The 17,898-nt window shown below is 50.4% G+C and overlaps 1 protein-coding gene across 1 annotated transcript; it reads right to left on the bottom strand.

The window, feature by feature from the left end:
- Positions 1–11,970: 11,970 nt before the first annotated feature.
- LOC136635544 (protein PRRC2B-like) lies at positions 11,971–17,030 on the bottom strand. Its single transcript, XM_066610759.1, has 3 exons — positions 16,875–17,030; positions 16,584–16,665; positions 11,971–15,882 (listed from the first exon to the last, which is right to left on the bottom strand). Exons 1-3 carry the CDS (start codon positions 16,949–16,951, stop codon positions 15,742–15,744), a joined length of 300 nt encoding a protein of 99 aa, XP_066466856.1. The 5' UTR covers positions 16,952–17,030; the 3' UTR covers positions 11,971–15,741.
- Between the last annotated feature and the right edge of the window lie 868 nt (positions 17,031–17,898).

The following is a 17,898-nucleotide window of genomic DNA, read 5'->3' as shown; positions in this document are numbered from 1 at the left end:
CCTCTTGCAGGGAGAAGGTTTAGTTGCGGTTCGTGGCGTCGCAACCGTGAGGCAATAGGTGCTTTCCGCTGGCACCCTTGTGTTCACAAATGGTGGAGGGTCCACTTGGCGGCAGAGTGGATGGGGAGAGATGGATGGGCTTAGGCCAGCGGTTCCCAAACTGTGCAAACTCCCAGAAGCGCTGTCTGATATGCGGGGGGCGGGGGGCCTTCTTCCTCCTGGTTCTCCAGGACACTACCTTCTTGGATCACCCAGGAGAGGCAGGAAGAAGAGGTGACCACAAAAGAAGCCTGCCCTGACAGGAAGTCCGGGAACTGCTGTCTATCTTTTCATCCCTGCTTGTGCCCCCCCACTAACCTCCTCTCCAGCACTCCCCATCTCACTTTTTTTTTATTTTTGTTGCACTGACAGCTCCGAGGATTTCAAGGGGGTCTGATTAAGGCAAGGTGGGTTTTTTTTTTTTTTTTTGCAAGGTGCGGTAAAGGGTTGGGAAGGACGAATGCGGCCGTGGGCCGTCCGCCTAATAACCGTTCCCGCTCGTGCCATCCAGCACTTCGGTCAACCCCAGAGCCTCCCAGGCGACCTCTGTTGTGGTGTTTTGTGCCCGTGCCGTAAGATGGAGCCCTCCGAGAATAACTCTTCTGTTTTGAGTGTCTCCGTTGTGCTGAGACCATATACCAATAAACCTCATTGGCTCTCCAGACTATGTCACCTTTGAAGATTTGCATGGCATTGGTAGAGTTGGGAGAAAGCATTTATTTATTTTTTACCTGGTTTTTGGTGTTTTCCAAAAGTGGTTGTGTGTGTTTTTTTTACCCCAAATTTACTTTGGTTGGCAACCTTCAGTCTCGAAAGACTATGGTATAAGCCTACAGCACCCGGTCTTCCCAGGCAGTCTCCCATCCAAGAACTAACCAGGCCTGACCCTGCTTAGCTTCCGAGATCATGGTATAAGCCTACAGCACCTGGTATTCCCAGGCGGTCTCCCATCCAAGTACTAACCAGGCCTGACCCTGCTTAGCTTCCGAGATCATGGTATAAGCCTACAGCACCCAGTATTCCCAGGCGGTCTCCCATCCAAGTACTAACCAGGCCTGACCCTGCTTAGCTTCCGAGATCATGGTATAAGCCTACAGCACCCAGTATTCCCAGGCGGTCTCCCATCCAAGTACTAACCAGGCCTGACCCTGCTTAGCTTCTAAGATTGGACAAGATCGGGCACGTGCAGGGTAACAGTTAATGAAAATTGTGGTTGCTTTAGAAGTGTACTAGGTAGGTGATACAGGTAGTATAGTATCTGTCAGCAGATTCAGCCACAGTCATTATCCATGCAGGGCCCCCCCCACACACTAAATAAATGAATAAAATGGTTTATTTTTTCACAGATCGTAGGGTTCTCCTCCCCACACACACACAATAAGAAGTTTAGAAAGCAGGGTTTTTATTAGGTGATCACCATGTTTCTCCCACCTCTAGGCGTTGGGCCAGGTTGAGACATCGCCTTGGGAAAAGTCACACTGGAGGTCCTCTGAGCAGGTGCAGAGAGCATAGCCCATGCAGCTGGACCACTGGGTTAATGGACCACTGATTTTGTATTGCTTGTTGTTGCCATGGAGGGAAAGGGTGTTGATGGGGAGAAACGGGTATGTTGTTTGGGTTGGGGGGGGGTAGGTTCAGGTACTGACGAGTGGGGAGGGGAGAGAGCGGGTAGGTTCCAGGAGTACTGACCCTGGTAACTTATCTGCTGGAAACAGTTAAGAAACAGTCTACAGAAACTGACCCAATGATTGGTCTTCTCCCCTACCCCATGAAGCCCCAGGGCTAAATACTTTTGTGTTTTAGCAGCATAGGCTCCAGGTGTCACACTGTCATTGACAGGGTTAGCCTCTCCAAGGGGTATCCCAGCCAACCCAAGGGGTCTGCCCAGCACTGACCATGACATCCAACCTCCCCCAAGACCCCATGACATCCTGTCTCCAGGTGTCACACCGTCATTGACAGGGTCAGCCTATTCCAGCCAACCCAAGGGGTTTTGTTGGAGGAATCTCTTAAAACTGGTTTCCTCCTTTAGGGGGGGAAGCAGAGTAGCTTCAGCAGCAGACCCCCCCCTCTTGCTGGGAATCAACCCAGGGAGCCTCCCACACCCGGCTAACTGCTAATCAAGAAACACAAACAACATTGGCTGGTTGAAGTTGCAAAGGAGATTCATTTACTCACGGTTCATTGGAAGTAAGGTTACAGCATCTGATTGAGATCAGAGTACAGTGCACTAACTTAAAAGATAACAAGGCCCTGAAGCTGCCTTGTCCTGCGTGCCATGTGGTCAAGATGGCGTCACCAGCAGAGCCCTGCTGCATGCCATCTTGTCTGCTCAGTGGTCGTGAGGAAGAGAGAGAAAGAGAGTGTGCTCGAAGTGAAGGGAAGGTTAAATAGGGTCTGGGGGCACGCCCCCACATAGATCATGCAAAGGGGACAGGTAGGGTCAATGGGCTATGGCTTAACCCTTTCAATGGACAGTATCCTGCCACCTGTGGAAGCAGACGGAGTTGTACCAACTCCAACAGGTTTGCCCTGCACTGACCTGCATGCTCTAAGTGGCCCTTGCTTAACCAACCGGGGGGGCTCGCCAGCCAGCCTCACCCACCCGGACCCAGTGTTGTCAGAGCGGGCCGGGCTCACCCCCTGAGCTTGCTTCTCTCAGCATGCATGCCACCCCTCTTTCTGGCTACCCAGCCTTGAACTGGCTCACTGCCTGCTCATGATATGGGGGGCACAACCACAGACATGCGCACTGGGCCAGGAATGCAGCCAGGACCCCCCCTAGCCACAGATCTCGGAGGAAACTGGCCTGCTGCAGTAGCTCTTTGGCTTGTGGATCTACTTGTGGATATGAAGGAGCCGTATGGCCATATCCCCATATATCCCCATATGGCCCAGGGGCCAGAACCTCCCCCTGCAGTCACAGACCACGGAAGCATCGAGCCCAATAGACTACAACTAAAATATGCAGTGAAATGAAGGGGGGACCCACCCGAAAGGGGTTCGTGCCCCACCTAGGACCCACTGTTTGAGAAACACCGGTCATATATGTTATTATATGGTGTCATCGTTTATTTTTAAGACGCCTTGAAATGAAGGGGAACCCATCCGCAAGGGGCTTGCAATGACCCACCTAGTGGGTCCAGACCCACCATTTAAGAAACACCGGTGTAATTCATTACAAATAAAATACGCCTTGAAGCGAAGGGGGACCCACTGAAAGGAGCTCGCGGCCCACCACCGTTCGAGGAACACTGCCCTCTCCTGGCTTTCTGGCCTGACAGCCCTATCATCACCTGCCAATTACCTGGGAGTAAGCCCCTGGGACTCTAATGGGGCTTACTTCTGAGTAGGCAGATTGGGGGGGGGGTCTGTTTCTCTCCCCCCCTTTCCTCCTCCAAGATCCCAAAGGATCCAGCCTAACCAGGTGAGCATCCTACAGGGGCTCAATGCAGACCCCCTGCCGGGAGGGGGGGTGGCAAGCCAGTGCCCTAACTCAGCTTGCAAGGGGCACCTACCCCCGAGTAACCCCCTCCTTGGAGCTGCATAGTCCATGGGGCTGATTCCCAGCTAAACGTGGACAGGATTGGGCAGTGCGTGCAGGGGGGGGGCAGCCTCCCCCCCTGCCCTCTCTACTCGCGAGTAAGCCAGCCAACGCGGAGCCCTCCCGGGGAGGTGCAGCCCGCCCCGCGCAAGGCTGCTCGCGAGGAATCCCACCCGGCTCTTGGAAGCGCGTGAGTGCGGGCAGGATCGGGGCCCCCGCATAAAGCAGACCGGCTCCTGTTTGCTGCGGACGCCCCGCCGGCCCCCTACTCTCCCCAGGGACCGTACCTACTCCAGGTGAGTGTGGGGGGCAGGTGGGGAGGGTCTGGGGGCTCTCTGTCCCGTCCCCCCCCCCGTGCAATACTCTGGGGCTGGGCTCCTCTGGTGGGATCGGTGGCTCTCCTGCTACTCCTGTAGCAACTCTTACTTACTCACTGTTAGTAAGAAAGTAACTCACGGTGCAGTCTGCCAGCAAGTCTTGGGGGGGGGGGGGAGAGCTGCTGGGGAAGACCTTCTCCCTACTCAGGCCAGGCTTTGGGGTCCTTTGCATTGCGGGGACTTCTGCTGGGGGGGCAGTAGCTTTGGGGGGGGCTTCATTCTGCTCACCAACCACAAGGGGGCGGTAGGAACCCAGCCTGGGAGAGGTGTCCACTCATCCTCATGGCTGTGTGAATGGGGACCTCCTGGGAACAGCTGAGCAATGGGTCAGAGGTGCTTCTGGAGGTGGATGAAGATGACAATGATGGTGGTATGGAATAGGGCAGGGGGGCTCTCGAGGCCTCTCAATGTGGCCCTCAGGGAGCCCCCAGTCTCCAATGAGCCTCTGGCCCTCCAAAGACTTGTTGGAGCCCGCACTGGCCCAACGCAACTGCTCCCAGCGTGAGGGCGACTGTTTGACCTCTTGGTGAGCGGTGGGATGAGAGCTTCCTCCACTGCTTGCTGTTTCACATCTACGATGCAGCAGCGGCAGCAAAGGAAAGGCCAGCCTTGCTTTGTGCAAGGCCTTTTATAGGCCTTGAGCTATTGCAAGACCTTCATTCATTCCTAAAAGTTTATCTTTAATATATTCATTGATGTATACTTATGTAAAACTTTGGACACCCCTGGCCTAGGGTAACATGCAGCAGCTTTTAGTTAAGAGGGGGATATTCCCCATAGCAGGCATACAGGGATTCTCTGACTGCAGTCTCTGGGGGGGGGCATTCTGTCCCTGGCATGGGACTCAGTTTCCCCCCATGGTGCCCATAGGATTGTGCTCTTAGTCATGATATCAGGAGCCCTGGCTGGCCTCCAGACAAAGTGATGTATTAAAACGCACCCTTGGAATAAAAAGCGAATGAGACCACAATTTACTATTAAGAAATTTTGGGGGGTTGGGGGAAATCACTCCTACTGGGGGGGCAGTTGGTTGTCCTGGAGGGGGAGGACTGCCCAATAAAGTGACCCTCTTTGGGGGAAGCGTAATGGTGCCTGGGCCTTAATGACTGTTTGAGAGAAGAGACAGGAGACCTCAGAGGTTTGTGTTGTCATAGTTAATACGCCATTATTGTAGTGGTTATATGTCTCAGGGCTGAAGGTTTGTAGAGTATCTGGTGAAGAGGGCCCCTTCCCCAACCCTAGCAGGTAACCAGGATCTATGAGTCTTCACAATATTTGTCTTTATCTGCTTAGGTTTCATACTGCAACTTTAACGCCACCCTATTGGGACTTCGGCCTGTGGACTTGCGCTGGACCTGATCCTTTTTGACGGACATCTCCCCCCCACCCCACCCCAGGACTGAAGAGGGATACAAATCAAGCCATGGGTAAAAAAGTATCAACCTCATTTCATATGGAAGTCTGATCTAGAGGGGACTGGGCTGAGAAGCAGGACATGGGGTGGGGGGGGGGAAGAGAAATTTTACCAGCCATTACAGTATCAGCCTCTTCTCCAAACAGGAAGAGAAGGAAAGGCTCTTCTGGGAATGGCAGTCTGGGGAAGGGTTGCTGCTCTAGAAGGGAAGCCCTCTACTCCTCTCAGCTCCTAGAAGCCCCTTCAGTTTCTTTCCAGTTTGGAGAAGAAGGTCCATTTCCAACACAGAGTCATTGCTGGGCTCTGTCCTACGACTGCAACCGCACGCTCCCAGTTATGTGCTATAAGCAGTATGTTTTGCGTAGAACCCCTGGCTTACTACACCAGGCACCTTAGAGAAGGAAAAGTGAAGGAATGCAAATGTATCTTGGGATCTTTGAGTATGTTTGTAATATAGTAAATTAAAATCTGTACATTGGAAACTAGATCCTAGCCGAAAACTACCCAGGAACTAGGAATCTTTTTCTTTATCTGCTCAGGCTTCATACTGTGACGTTAACGCCATTCTGTCGTGACTTCTTTTACAGGGAGTTTGGCCTGTGGACCTGTCGTGGCTACAGACCCTTTTGGACAGACGTTCTCCCCCCCTCAGGACTCAAGCCGCAGAGGACAGAAGCCGTGGATTAGAGGTAAGGTGGAGACACTACTAATAATGGCAGTATTCAGTTTTCTTCTCCAAACGGGAAGCGAAGGCTCTTCTGGGAACAGCAGTCTGGGGGAGGGTTGCTGTTCAGAAGGGCAGCCCTCTATTCCTCTCAACTCCTAGATGCACCTTCAGCTCCTTCTACCTTGGAGGAGAAGGTAGACACACACATATAGATATCAATAAGATACATGCCTCAGATGTGTCTTGGGATCTTTTACTATGTTTTTGAGTAAATTAATCAACATGGTAGAAGATCCCAAGACACACATGTAGATAAGATACATGCCTCAGATGTGTCTTGGGATCTTTTACTATGTTTTTGAGTAGTTTATCAACATGGTAAAAGATCCTAACAAACATACCTTCTGGGCAAGCTACAGACACTGCACAGGTAACAATTAGCGCCAGGTCATTTGTTCAGGATCTGTGTTTGAGTAAAATCAGATAAAGGGTCATAGAAAGTCCCATGATTTCCAACACCAGGATGTCAGCCTCCTTTCCGTCTGAAACCGACAGAGTCGTTCCTCCTTTGCTCAGCTCTCTGCTGTGAATTGAATTGCCTACAGCCTCTGGCTTAACGCACCAGGCACCTTAGAGAAGGAAAAGGTAAGGAATAAAAATGTATCTTTTGATCCTCTCCTATAGTATTAAAAAATATAGGAAAAGATCCAAAGATTCATTCTCAGGTTTTGAGACACAAAATCATGGGATTTTTTAATGACCCTTTATCTGATTTCACCCAAAGCCAGATCCAGAAAAATGACCTAGCACTAATTGTTAACCCAAGAACCATGCAGTGTCTGTAGCTTGCTGAAAATGTAGCTTTAGTATCTTTTACTAGGTTTCTGAGTAAAGTAATAAACCTAGTAAAAGTCCCATTTTAGGCAAAGACACATTTTAGACACGTATCTCATTTATTAAAGACAAGTATCTTAATTTTATTCAAAAAGCTAGTAAAAGATACATATATAGATACGTGTCTAAAATGTAGCTTTTGCATCTTTTACTAGGTGTATTACTTTATTCAGAAACCTAGTAAAAGCTCCCAAGATACATACGCAGACAAGATACATGCCTAAAATGTAATTTTTACTGAGTTTATTCAAAAACCTAGGAAAAGATCCTAAAGAGACATTTTAGACATGTATCTTAGGCTTTTTTAACTAGGTTTATTAGTTTACTCAAAGACCTGGTAGAAGATGCTAAAGAGACATTTTAGGCATGTATCTTAGGGTCTTTTACTAGGTTTTTGAATAAATAAACCTAGTAAAAGCTCCTAAGATACTTGTCTAAAATATATCTTTAGGGCCTTTTACATATCTTATCTACACATGTATCTTAGGATCCTTTACTAGGTCTGGTCTAGAGGGTAGAGCCTCCATTTGCCTGAAGATAATTGCCAGTTTGAGGCCACCGGCACCGTGCAACCTTGAAGCAGCTGACAAGCTGAGCCGAGTTATTCCATCTGCTCTGAGCGTGGGAGGATGGAGGCCAGAATGTGAAACCAGATCGCGAAAGTAACACCTGAATGTTGTGGTTCAGGTAGATAGAACATTCTTTCAAATTGTAAAAATCTCTTCGGGGATTTAATAAGCCTGCCTATGTAAACCGCCTTGAATAAAAACCAAGAAAGGCAGTATATAAATACCTGTATTATTATTATTATTATTTATTCAGAGACCTGGTAGAAGATGCTAAAGAGACATTTTAGGCATGTATCTTAGGAACTTTTACTAGGTTTATTACTTTATTCAGAAACCTAGTAAGGGACACATTTCTTAGGCATGTATCTTATTTAGCAGGCTTATTACTTTATTCAGAAACCTGCTGAATTGAAACATATGTTTCTTAGGGTCTTTCAGCAGGTTTCTGAATAAAGTAATAAGCCTGCTAAATAAGATACATGCCTAAGAAATGTGTCCCTTACTAGGTTTTTGAATAAAGTAATAAACCTAGTAAGAGGTCCCTTATGTCTTATTTCAGGATCTGGGTAGAAAGTCCAATGCGTATGAATCCTAATGGTGTCTTTGTTTATCGCCATAGGTGACTGCAGCAGACGGCCAAAGCATTGCAGAGGCATGGTCATAAGAATAAAAATTTTTGCTGCCGGAGATCATTGTTGCTATCAAAGTTTAATAAAGAAAATTGCCTTCTGTGTGCTCTTGAATGTATGTCTGCCTGGGTTTCGGGGTGGTGGTGCAAGAGGGGAAGAAGAGTACATTCCCAACATCAATGGTGGGCAAAGTGGCTCTTGGAGATAGGAAGTTCATCTGCTGGAAGGCCCCTCATGAAGACAGCTGTTGAGTGTTAAGGACAGACACCTCAAGACCATGTCCCTGCTCTATGTGATACTTCCACTTGCCTACTTTCTGGCCACTTTCAAGGGTGGCCCCTTGAAATCAAAGAAGTCACAGATAAGACACTTTTCTAATTTTCCCTTAGGCCTAGTGTCTAAAATACGAAGAGTCAGGAATCTTGGTATTTTAGACACTAGGCCTAAGGGAAAGACACTCTATCCCAAGAGTCAGATTTCTGACTCTTGGGATACAGGAATTTAAGACACTAGGCCTATTACAATATATACTGTGTGTCTATATATCATATTACATACACTGATATTACAATTATAGTGTATATTATAATATACAGTATAAATACTATATATTATAATATGCCTATAATATATAGTGTATACACGCTTATATTATTATATATTATATAATATATACTTTAGTATGTATAGTAGTATATACTATATTATACACTATAAACATCATATAATAATATTATATGCTTGTATTATAATACATATAGTATATTGTACACTATAAACATATAATAACATTGTAATGTATGTAGTATATACATCATATTACACTATATATTATAGGCCTAGTGTCTTAAATTTCCCTCTCCCAAGTGTGACTCTTGGTATTTTAGACACTAGGCCTATAATGTATATTATAATATATACATCATATTACACTATATATTATAGGCCTAGTGTCTTAAATTCCCCTCTCCCAAGAGTCAGGTTCCTGACTGTTGGGAGAGGGGAATTTAATAATATTATATATTAAAATGTAACATTATATATTATATGTTACTACATCAAATACCTGCGCTGTGTAGCGATCTGTTCCATGTCGTGCCTGCGAGTGAGTGAGAGACCAGAGACAGTCCTGCAAATCGGGGCTCTCCGAGGAGCTCGGGCGGGGGGGGGGTGTCTTTATTCCACAGCGGTGCTTGGGCAGGACTCGAACCCAGAACCTGCTGCCCCCCCATCCCCCCTGTAGTGTTCATTTCCACCCCTTCCCTCTGCAGGTTTTAGAGGCAGTCTCTCTGCATGCCAAGTGCACCGGGGGGGCAGGTCTCTGGGGGTCCCAGGTGCTCCCCTGTGAGATGCAAGAAGCTGGCCCGGGTGGGTCTTTGTCCTCAGCCAGCAAGGCTCCTCTGTTTGCCTGCAGAACTCCTGGCCACCGGATGGGGTGATGCTGACCTGCCTAGATGCCTCCAGAATGGCATCAGGCAGACCTCTGAAAGCAAAGTCCATCACAGCACTGAGTAGGTGCCAACCTCCTGGCTCTAGCCGGTCTCACAAAGCCAGGCCCAACAGTGGGGCACCAGGACGCAGATCCCTTGTCCTACGTGCCCCCCTAGGCATCTGCTGGACCTCTGAGGTGCAGGAGGTTGGACGAGATGGGCCTTTGGCTCTTCACAAGTCCCCTGACTCTGGAGATCCTTACCCAGGCAAGTCACCTTCTAAAGGACCAGGGGGCCCATCTTCTCCAGGGGCTGCTGCCTGCTTAGTTGAAAAGCCCATCTGAAAAAAAGCCCCACAGAAACAAATGCCCCAACCCATTGAATTCCTCCTCCCAACCCATGGGGGGGGAAGCATGTTTGGGCTCCCCCCACCCCACTTACCCTGTTTTGCAGCCTTCTTAGACCGCAAGCTCTGTGGGGCGAACAGGAACCACTTATTCCTTTATTTGACTGCGTGTAACCACTTTTGTGAAGTCCTTGTGTTGAAAAGGACCTCCTCTATGGAGAACTCGTGCAAGGAAAGCGCCCTACAGGTAGACCACAGCTGCGATACAAGGACATCTGCAAGAGGGATCTGAAGGCCTTAAGGAGTGGACCTCAACAAGTGGGAAACCCTGGCCTCTGAGCGGCCCGCTTGGAGGCAGGCTGTGCAGCATGGCCTCTCCCAGTTTGAAGAGACACTTGGCCAACAGACTGAGGCAAAGAAGGAAGGCCCATAGCCAGGGAGACAGACCAGGGACAGACTGCACTTGCTCCCGGTGTGGAAGGGATTGTCACTCCCGGATTGGCCTTTTCAGCCACACTAGACGCTGTGCCAGAACCACCTTTCAGAGCGCGATACCAGAGTCTTTCGAGACTGACGGTTGCCAACACAAAAGTGCCCAGCGAGTACTCAAAATACACTCCATAAAGTCTTTCTTCCTGCAAGCGCTTATCTTAATACGTAACATGACTGGGGTCCTTAGAGAGGTGGGCACAAAAATGCTTTGAAAAATAAAAGTTAAAATCCTACTTACCCAAATAAAAAAATAACATCCCACTTTCCTGTTAAGAGGGCTTGCTTTGAATGGGAGAGAAGCCAAGGCCTGCTCTGCAGGGGTCCAAGTCTGCACCCATCCTTTGGTGGAACGGACACCAAGCAGTCACCCCAAGATATCGTGTCCACCAATGGTTATCAGTGGCAGTAGAACCTCCATGGACGAAGGCAGCGTAGCGGATGCTGAGTGCCAACGAGGAAGGGCTCTGCAAATTGGCTTAAGGCCTTCCCAGAACCATCTAGATCAGCCATTTTCAACAGGTGCGCCCTGCGAATTTGGGGGAGGGTTGTTTATTAATAGGGCCGCTGGGGGATGCAACCCTCTCCCCCCCACAGCCGTGACAGTTTTAGTGCCTTGTCAGTGTGCCATGAGACCAAAAAAAAAAATAAGGTTGAAAATCACTGATCTAGATATTGAAGGAGAATCCCAAAACAAGGCTGGAAGGGGAGGGGCAAGCATTATCCAACCACAAGAGCCCCCCCCTCAGCCCTCCTTGTCCATGGGCTCACAATCTAGGCCTGACTCCACTTCTGTGTAAATGCCCCAAGGCTGGCACCATCCACCAAATGTAGAAGCCTGGCAGCCTGATGCAGCCTCTCTCCACCTCTGCAAGGACGACACACACATTCATGTTAGGACTGAGGCCGAGGAGGTGCGTGGTCTGCCCGGGAACAGACCCTATTTTCCCCCCTCCAGACTCTCAGTGCTAGAACTGGAAAGGCCCTGAGGAACAGACCTTATTTTCCCCCTCCAGACTCTCCGTGCTAGAATTGGAAAGGACCTGGGAGGTAATCAAAGTCCAACTCCCCATTAAAAAAAAAAAAAAAAACACAGCAGAAACACCAGAAAAATGTTTATTTGCCCAGCATGTCATTAACCTGTGGAACTCCTCGCCACAGGACAAGTAGCGATGGTGCCAGGCCTAGATGCCTTTCAAAGGGGACCGGACAGAGGTCTGGAGGAAAATTCCATCATCGCACCTTACACGCCACAATGGGAATGCATGGTTTAAGAAGCAGACCGTGTCACACGCGACACGAAAGCCTTAGCATGTTTATCAGGCTGTGTCACGCCAGATGCAAGGGAGGGCACCAGGATGCAGGTCTCGTGTGCTCCTCCCGGTTGGCCCCTGTTGAGATGGACCTCTGGCCCGATGCGGAAGGGCTCTTCTCACGTTCTCAAGCGCACAGGGAACGTTGTATGTTCAAACACTGACACGCGTGACAGAGCAGAAAGGTCAATCGTTCTACACAACGCTATGAAGTTTCCCATGTCGCCTCTGAGCCCTGGCCCCAATTCTACAAGTGGAATGTGCTTTTGAATGTGTTTTTTATTTAAATAAGGAAAATTCTTTCATAGGGAAAGAGCTAATACAATCACATATTTGAAACGAGAAACCGTAAGGACCGGGGAGGGCGAGAAAAGAAGGGCAAGAGGGGGGGTGTCGTCACCACCAGCCTGCGATTCCACGACTAAGAGGCCCGGTCCCCGGGTTCAAAGCTTCCCGGTTAAGGTTTTAGACGCGTCAACGCAAGCCCGTCGTCGTCCGTCCTTTCAAACACTCCGTCACCACCAAACAGACACAAACAGAGGAAAGGCCAAGAAGAAATAAAAGTTTTACTGTACAGGTTACAATATCTTTGTTAGAAACAATAAATGCAATTTATGGGGGGGGGAGAAATGGACATGCCACACCGAAAATTGCCACGGAACCGACGAGACGGCGACACCTTTAGAAGCCGCTGGACAAACTGGGGCTGGCGCTGATGGCCGCCAACGGCCAAAAGGAATAAGCGGAACAAGCTCGCCGCCTTCTCCGAGGTCGGCGGGCGCAACAGCTTCACGGAACCCGCGTCGGTCCGATTACTACGTTAAGGAGAGTCCCGTTTCCTACCCTTTAATCAAAATTAGCGCCGCGGTACTTCGAAACCAGGCAGAGCAAATCAAACGACCCGGGCGGGGAGAGGGTTACACATAGTTGCATAATCGATCGGAGGCAGAATCGGAACTCGGAACACGACGGGGGAGTAGCGCTCAGTGGTCCTCGCCGGAACTGATACTTCCTTTCGGGTCTAGCGAGAAGGAAGGGGCGATGGAGCGTCCCGGAGTACGCTTGCGGGAAAAATTAAAAGTCCATTCTCGACGTCGTCCAAGCAGGGAGAAAACTCGGTAGCAAGGGCCAGCGCTGGGGATCCCGTTTCAGAGCAGGCGGTCTCCCGGCAAACAGCGAGCCGCTTGCGATGATACCCCAACCTCACGGGAGGCTGCGGTCTCCCCAAACCGCCTGCAAGCCGGAGAATCAAAGTTGCAACTTCCAATCCAAGGCCGGCCCATTCGTGAGGCCGATTAAGGCAGACGCCCAAGGCGGCCACAGCCTGCTCTTTTATCTGCACACAATTCCTTCCCCCTAGCTTTGAAAACGAAGAGGACCCTCTCCTCTGCACTTCCTCTTTGTACACAAACAGCAGGGGAAGGAGGAACCGGGCCGGCCCCGCTTAGATCACTTGGTGAAAAGCTTTCCCCCACCCAGCGACAGCTGCCAACCACACCTGGCTCTCAAAAAACTGGTGTTAATCTATCAGGAGGAGGGAAGCAGAGGCTCTGCCTCGCCATACCTACGGAGCACTGGCGTTGCACGCATTTACACCCTCGTCCCATTATCCCACCTCCTTGCCGAGGAGAATTTTCACGGAAGGCTGGCTGCGGACGTCTCATTGTGCATCGTGACAAATGGCAAAAGCAAAACCAGAGGGACACTGCAATTTTAAAAAGCCTGGACTCTGAGAAGTGTTAAAAACAAGTTCCCTGCAGTGTAATCTGCAGTCATGCAATTAAAAGTATTTTTTTTAAAAAAGAAAAGAAACAAGAGAGAGAGAGAGAGAGAGAGAGAAAAACATGAATATTAGGGTCTGCTTCTTGGCCCTTCCTACACAGAATGAATCCAGACATTATATATAAATAGAGCCGTGAAACATTTATTTTTTTCACCTAGACCTACAACATCAAATACGTATAAATAAATGCTAGTGTTTTATTCCGTTGCAGGGGACGAAGTGGGACGCTGGCGTGGGGGGGCAAGGGGTTTAAAGCATATTTTTCCCCCTCTGTAAAGTCAGTACAGCGTCTCCGATCCAATTTACAAGCCCAGGACGAGTCTCTGTGACGCAGTTCAAAAGAAAGCCACCCCCAATGACGCAGTCCCCCCCCAGTGCCACCCACCCACCTGTCCCAATGACACAGGGGGTACTCGAAAAATCAATATACAAAAGAACAGAGCAAGGGTTATGCCTTTGAGAGCAGGCCACCTGCTCAAAAAGCGGGATTGGAACGGGTTAACGTTGGCAGCTATTCCTGGGGTGGGAAGGTTCTCCGAGGGGGGGGGCAGTTTCACGACCAAGAACGTGGCTCACGGTTTTTTAGAGCGGCGGCAGAGAAGGAAACGGTTCAGAAGGGGGACTGTGTTGGTGTTCGGCGCACATTTTGAAAAGGAGAGGCAGGCTTTTGTGAGAATGGGGGGGGAACACATGCATCGTATACCCCCCCCCCCCAAAATGACTCTCTCTCAAACCGGTAAAGGCCGGAGAGGCGGCGGGGCAGGTCAGCTATTAAAAATGAACCCTTCCCCCAAAGCAACTCAAAGGTTCAAAATTATAATTTTCAAAGCGGAGCCAAAGTCCCCCTGTGGTTAGGGGACACACACACACACACACACACACACACGCAAGTGAAGAGGGATCATCGCTACGACTAAGGTTAAGGTCAGCCTAGGTCAAGAGCTCTGGGATAAGTGGCGCAATTTATACCCAGCGTAAGAAATTCAGAACCTTGTCCGCCAAAGGAGACCACGAGGACGACATTCTCCCCGAGCCGAGTCCTTCCTCCTCCGATACATTCTTGGGTTTCAAATGTCATCTTTGGAACCGCCAGCAAAAACCTTCGGTGACCCTAAACAAGGGGAGATTAGCTCTCCGCGCATCAGATTTGTTGCTTCCCACAATCGTGGGGAATCGAGGACATGGAACGCGATGGGACAGAGCGAGAGGGGTCACTGGTGCCTTAAGCGTGTACCCTCTTGTGCCTTAAGTGTGTTCTTAACATCCGCACAAGAGGCCACAAGAGAAAGCCATTCTCGGCCTGGGAACGAGTAGCAGAGAGAGAAAAGAGACAGATACGAGGCAAAACCCGGGCACACATTAATGCTTTTATAAAAAGGAATAAACTTTCTTGTCTCTTACTGGTTTGCTCTGGCAAGCAAACTGGGAAAGGAAATCCCCCCCCCCCCAAAAAAAATACCAGGTGTGGAAGGAGGAGAAGCAGCTCAGAGCACAGCCCCACAAACTACAAAGCCCACTATTTCCAAAAACAGACACCAAAAAAAGGAACCTTAAAACTCTTTCAACGCTGCGGGAAGAAATATTAAGAATGGGATCGCCCTTCCTCCCCTCCCTCCCGACTGTCTCCCGTTACGTTAACGAGGGGGTTCGTTTGAGAACAGGAGTTTGAGCTCTCAGGGAGTGCTTGCGTTGCCTTCCGGGAGGGCGAAGGAAGGGGCAGAAGGACGGAGGGGGGAGAAACAGGGTACAACACAGAAGAAGTTTGGCCAAGAAACAGACACAGCGTTGCGTTTTTTCTTAAAAACCTCAGTGGTCTTTTGGTAAAAAAAGCTTTCCGGGAGACTCTTCCGCCGCTCTGCCGAGACAGGAAAGCGGCGGGGTGGAAAAGGATCGGGCCTGTAAAGCTGTCGCTGCTGGAGCCGCTCGGCAGGCAGCGGAGCGGGGCGGGTAGTTGGGGGGGAGGTGGACGGCGGGGGGGGGAGAGCCGCTGGTTTTAAAGCAAGCAAGCCAATGTCAAAATCCAGTGTTCCAAGAACCGCCTTGTTAGAAAGACTCAGAGCACGCTGCTTTCGGTCGTGGTGGTGAGCCGCGGTCGATCCGGTGAAAAGTCTCGCTGCAGCCAATGGGGGGGGAGAGAGAAGAGCACAAAAGGGGGTCGGGGATTCGTAGAGCCTCCTCCTGCTCTCTCTCTCTCTCTCTGTCACATGGAGCAAAGTGGCAGGAATCCACAGGCCCGCGGTGGGCCGCTCAGGCCTTGCTCTCCTCCACTTTGACAACCTGCGGCTTGATGGTTCCGGTGCGTACCGGCTTCAGCGGGCTGGCCGGGGCGGGATCCTGCAGCTTGACGGGGCCCAGGTTGGCTTTGCTGTCGTCCGCCCGCTGCTTGGCCTGTTGGGAAGAACTGGAAGGCGTCACAGAGGGCCCGAAAGCCACGCACCCCAGGTGGCACGGCTCCCGCGGTCAGGAAGGCGGCCTCAGCCCTCCGCCGTCACACGCAGCGCAGCGCTACGCACACCGCACGTGGCAAGAAATAGACAAATACAAAACGAAAGGGGCCGCCGAGCCGCTCAGGAGTTCCGCAAGCGGACTAGAGGAAGGGTCCGAAGCGGATCTGGGCCGAGTCTCGCGTGGGTCGTGGCCAATTTGTTTTCGAGTTTGGGCCTGCGTAATTGGAAGGGCAGCCACGGCCAGCGGTCCCGGGGGAGGGCCGATTGTCACGGAGCCCTTCCAGTGGTTGCTTGGGCCAAGCCCCCCCCCAAGCTTCAGCGGGGCCCCTCAGTCTCTTACACTCCCCTTGCTCTCCGCCCTCCCTCTCCCCCCAAGTACCAAAACCAGGCGGGTACCACTGTCATGCCACTCTGTCCCTCCTCTTTTCAACTGGCCTGGAAGGAAAGAAGGGGGGCACAGCAGCATTGAATGGGCAAGAATAGAAGCCAAGCCCTGGACGCTCGCTCACCCACCCCCTCTCACCCACCGGGTTCTTGAAGGTGGGCCCCGGGTGGCTGGTTGGGGAGTGGGGTCGGAAGTGGGTCCCTGAGCAGGTGACAGCCATCGCTCTAGAGAAGGCTCTCTCCATGGCGTTCTGTTACCTGCTGGATGTAGTGCCCCGAGAGAGCGCTCATGTTGACGGCCGGACCGGAGGGTTTCCCGCCGGGGCTGGAGGAACTAGGCCTGGGGGGGGGGATGACACAAAGAACAGCGTGCAAAGCCTTTAGAGAACAGGATGATTGAACCAGCAGAGAAAACAAAACACACCATAAGACACTCTGAGCCCACTGCTTTACATAAGCCTCCGACACTAAGGGAACCTCTCCCCTCCCCTAATCTATAGGCAGCCCTACCAGAAACAAGTGGATTAAAAGACCAAAGCTTCGTTTTACCTGTACGCGTGATGAGAGGGCACGGGTCCACCATGGGGCATGTTCTGCTTGCTGTCTGTGAAATGGAATCCTTTCATGTCCACGTGGGAGGACTGGGTGGGGAAAGCAAGCCAGAGGCTCAGTTATTTCCTTTCCATTTCTCCTTTGCCGTCTTACAGAGAAGGCTTGACACCGGCTCATCACCCCAAACAAAGACTTACGGAAGCTTTATTTATGGTTTGACCCAATCGGCTGCCTTGAGAAACCACAGTTTCCAATTGCCTAACGAATCAGCTCCAGAAACCATGGTTTGGAAGCCAGCTTGCAAACCAAGTTTGCGCTGATGCGGATTTCTGGAGCGTAATGGAACGTTAGGGTTACGGAAAGGACTATGGAGGTCATCTCGTCCAACCCCCGTTCACTGTAGGATCCGATAGATATTCGAGAGGTGGCCATACAGCCTCTGCTGGTAAACCTCCAAGTCCATGACTGCAAGAAGCAGACTGTTCTAGGCCCAGACACAGTGGGGAAATTGGCCCGTGTGTCTACCCTCTATCTACTTTCCTGCAATTTCAACCCACTGGTTGTCGGAGAAGCTCCAGAAAGCAAGCCCTCCCCTCCTCCTCTGACACAGCCCTTAAGGTGGCTGATCTGTCTTCTCCAGGCTAACCACGCATGTATGAATTGACAAGGCATATACTGGTACATACAGATCAACTCCCCACAAAAATCTATTCATTCTATTTTTCGCATTTTTTTCCTGCCCTTCCTCCAAGAAGCTCAGGGCGGCGTATGCAGTCCCTCCCCCTCTTTTGTTCTCAGAACAACCCTGCGAGGCTGAGAGACTGGCCCTAGATCACCCAGGAAGCTGTGTGGCCCAGGGGGGATTTCAACCTGGATCTTCCAGGTCTTAACTCCCAAACCACTCAGCCAAGTAAAGAAAAATAGACCCTGCAAAGAAAGAGGAAGTCCCTGAAGATACTGAAACGCGCATGAGATACGAAGGGCTGTTCATTAATAAAAACACGGTTGCTTTAAATAGCGA

Source organism: Tiliqua scincoides, chromosome 16 (genome assembly GCF_035046505.1).
Source record: "Tiliqua scincoides isolate rTilSci1 chromosome 16, rTilSci1.hap2, whole genome shotgun sequence".
NCBI classification, from domain to species: Eukaryota; Metazoa; Chordata; class Lepidosauria; order Squamata; family Scincidae; genus Tiliqua; species Tiliqua scincoides.
The sequence above is the reverse complement of the archived record's forward strand: the minus strand, read 5'-3'. Positions and strand labels throughout refer to the sequence as shown.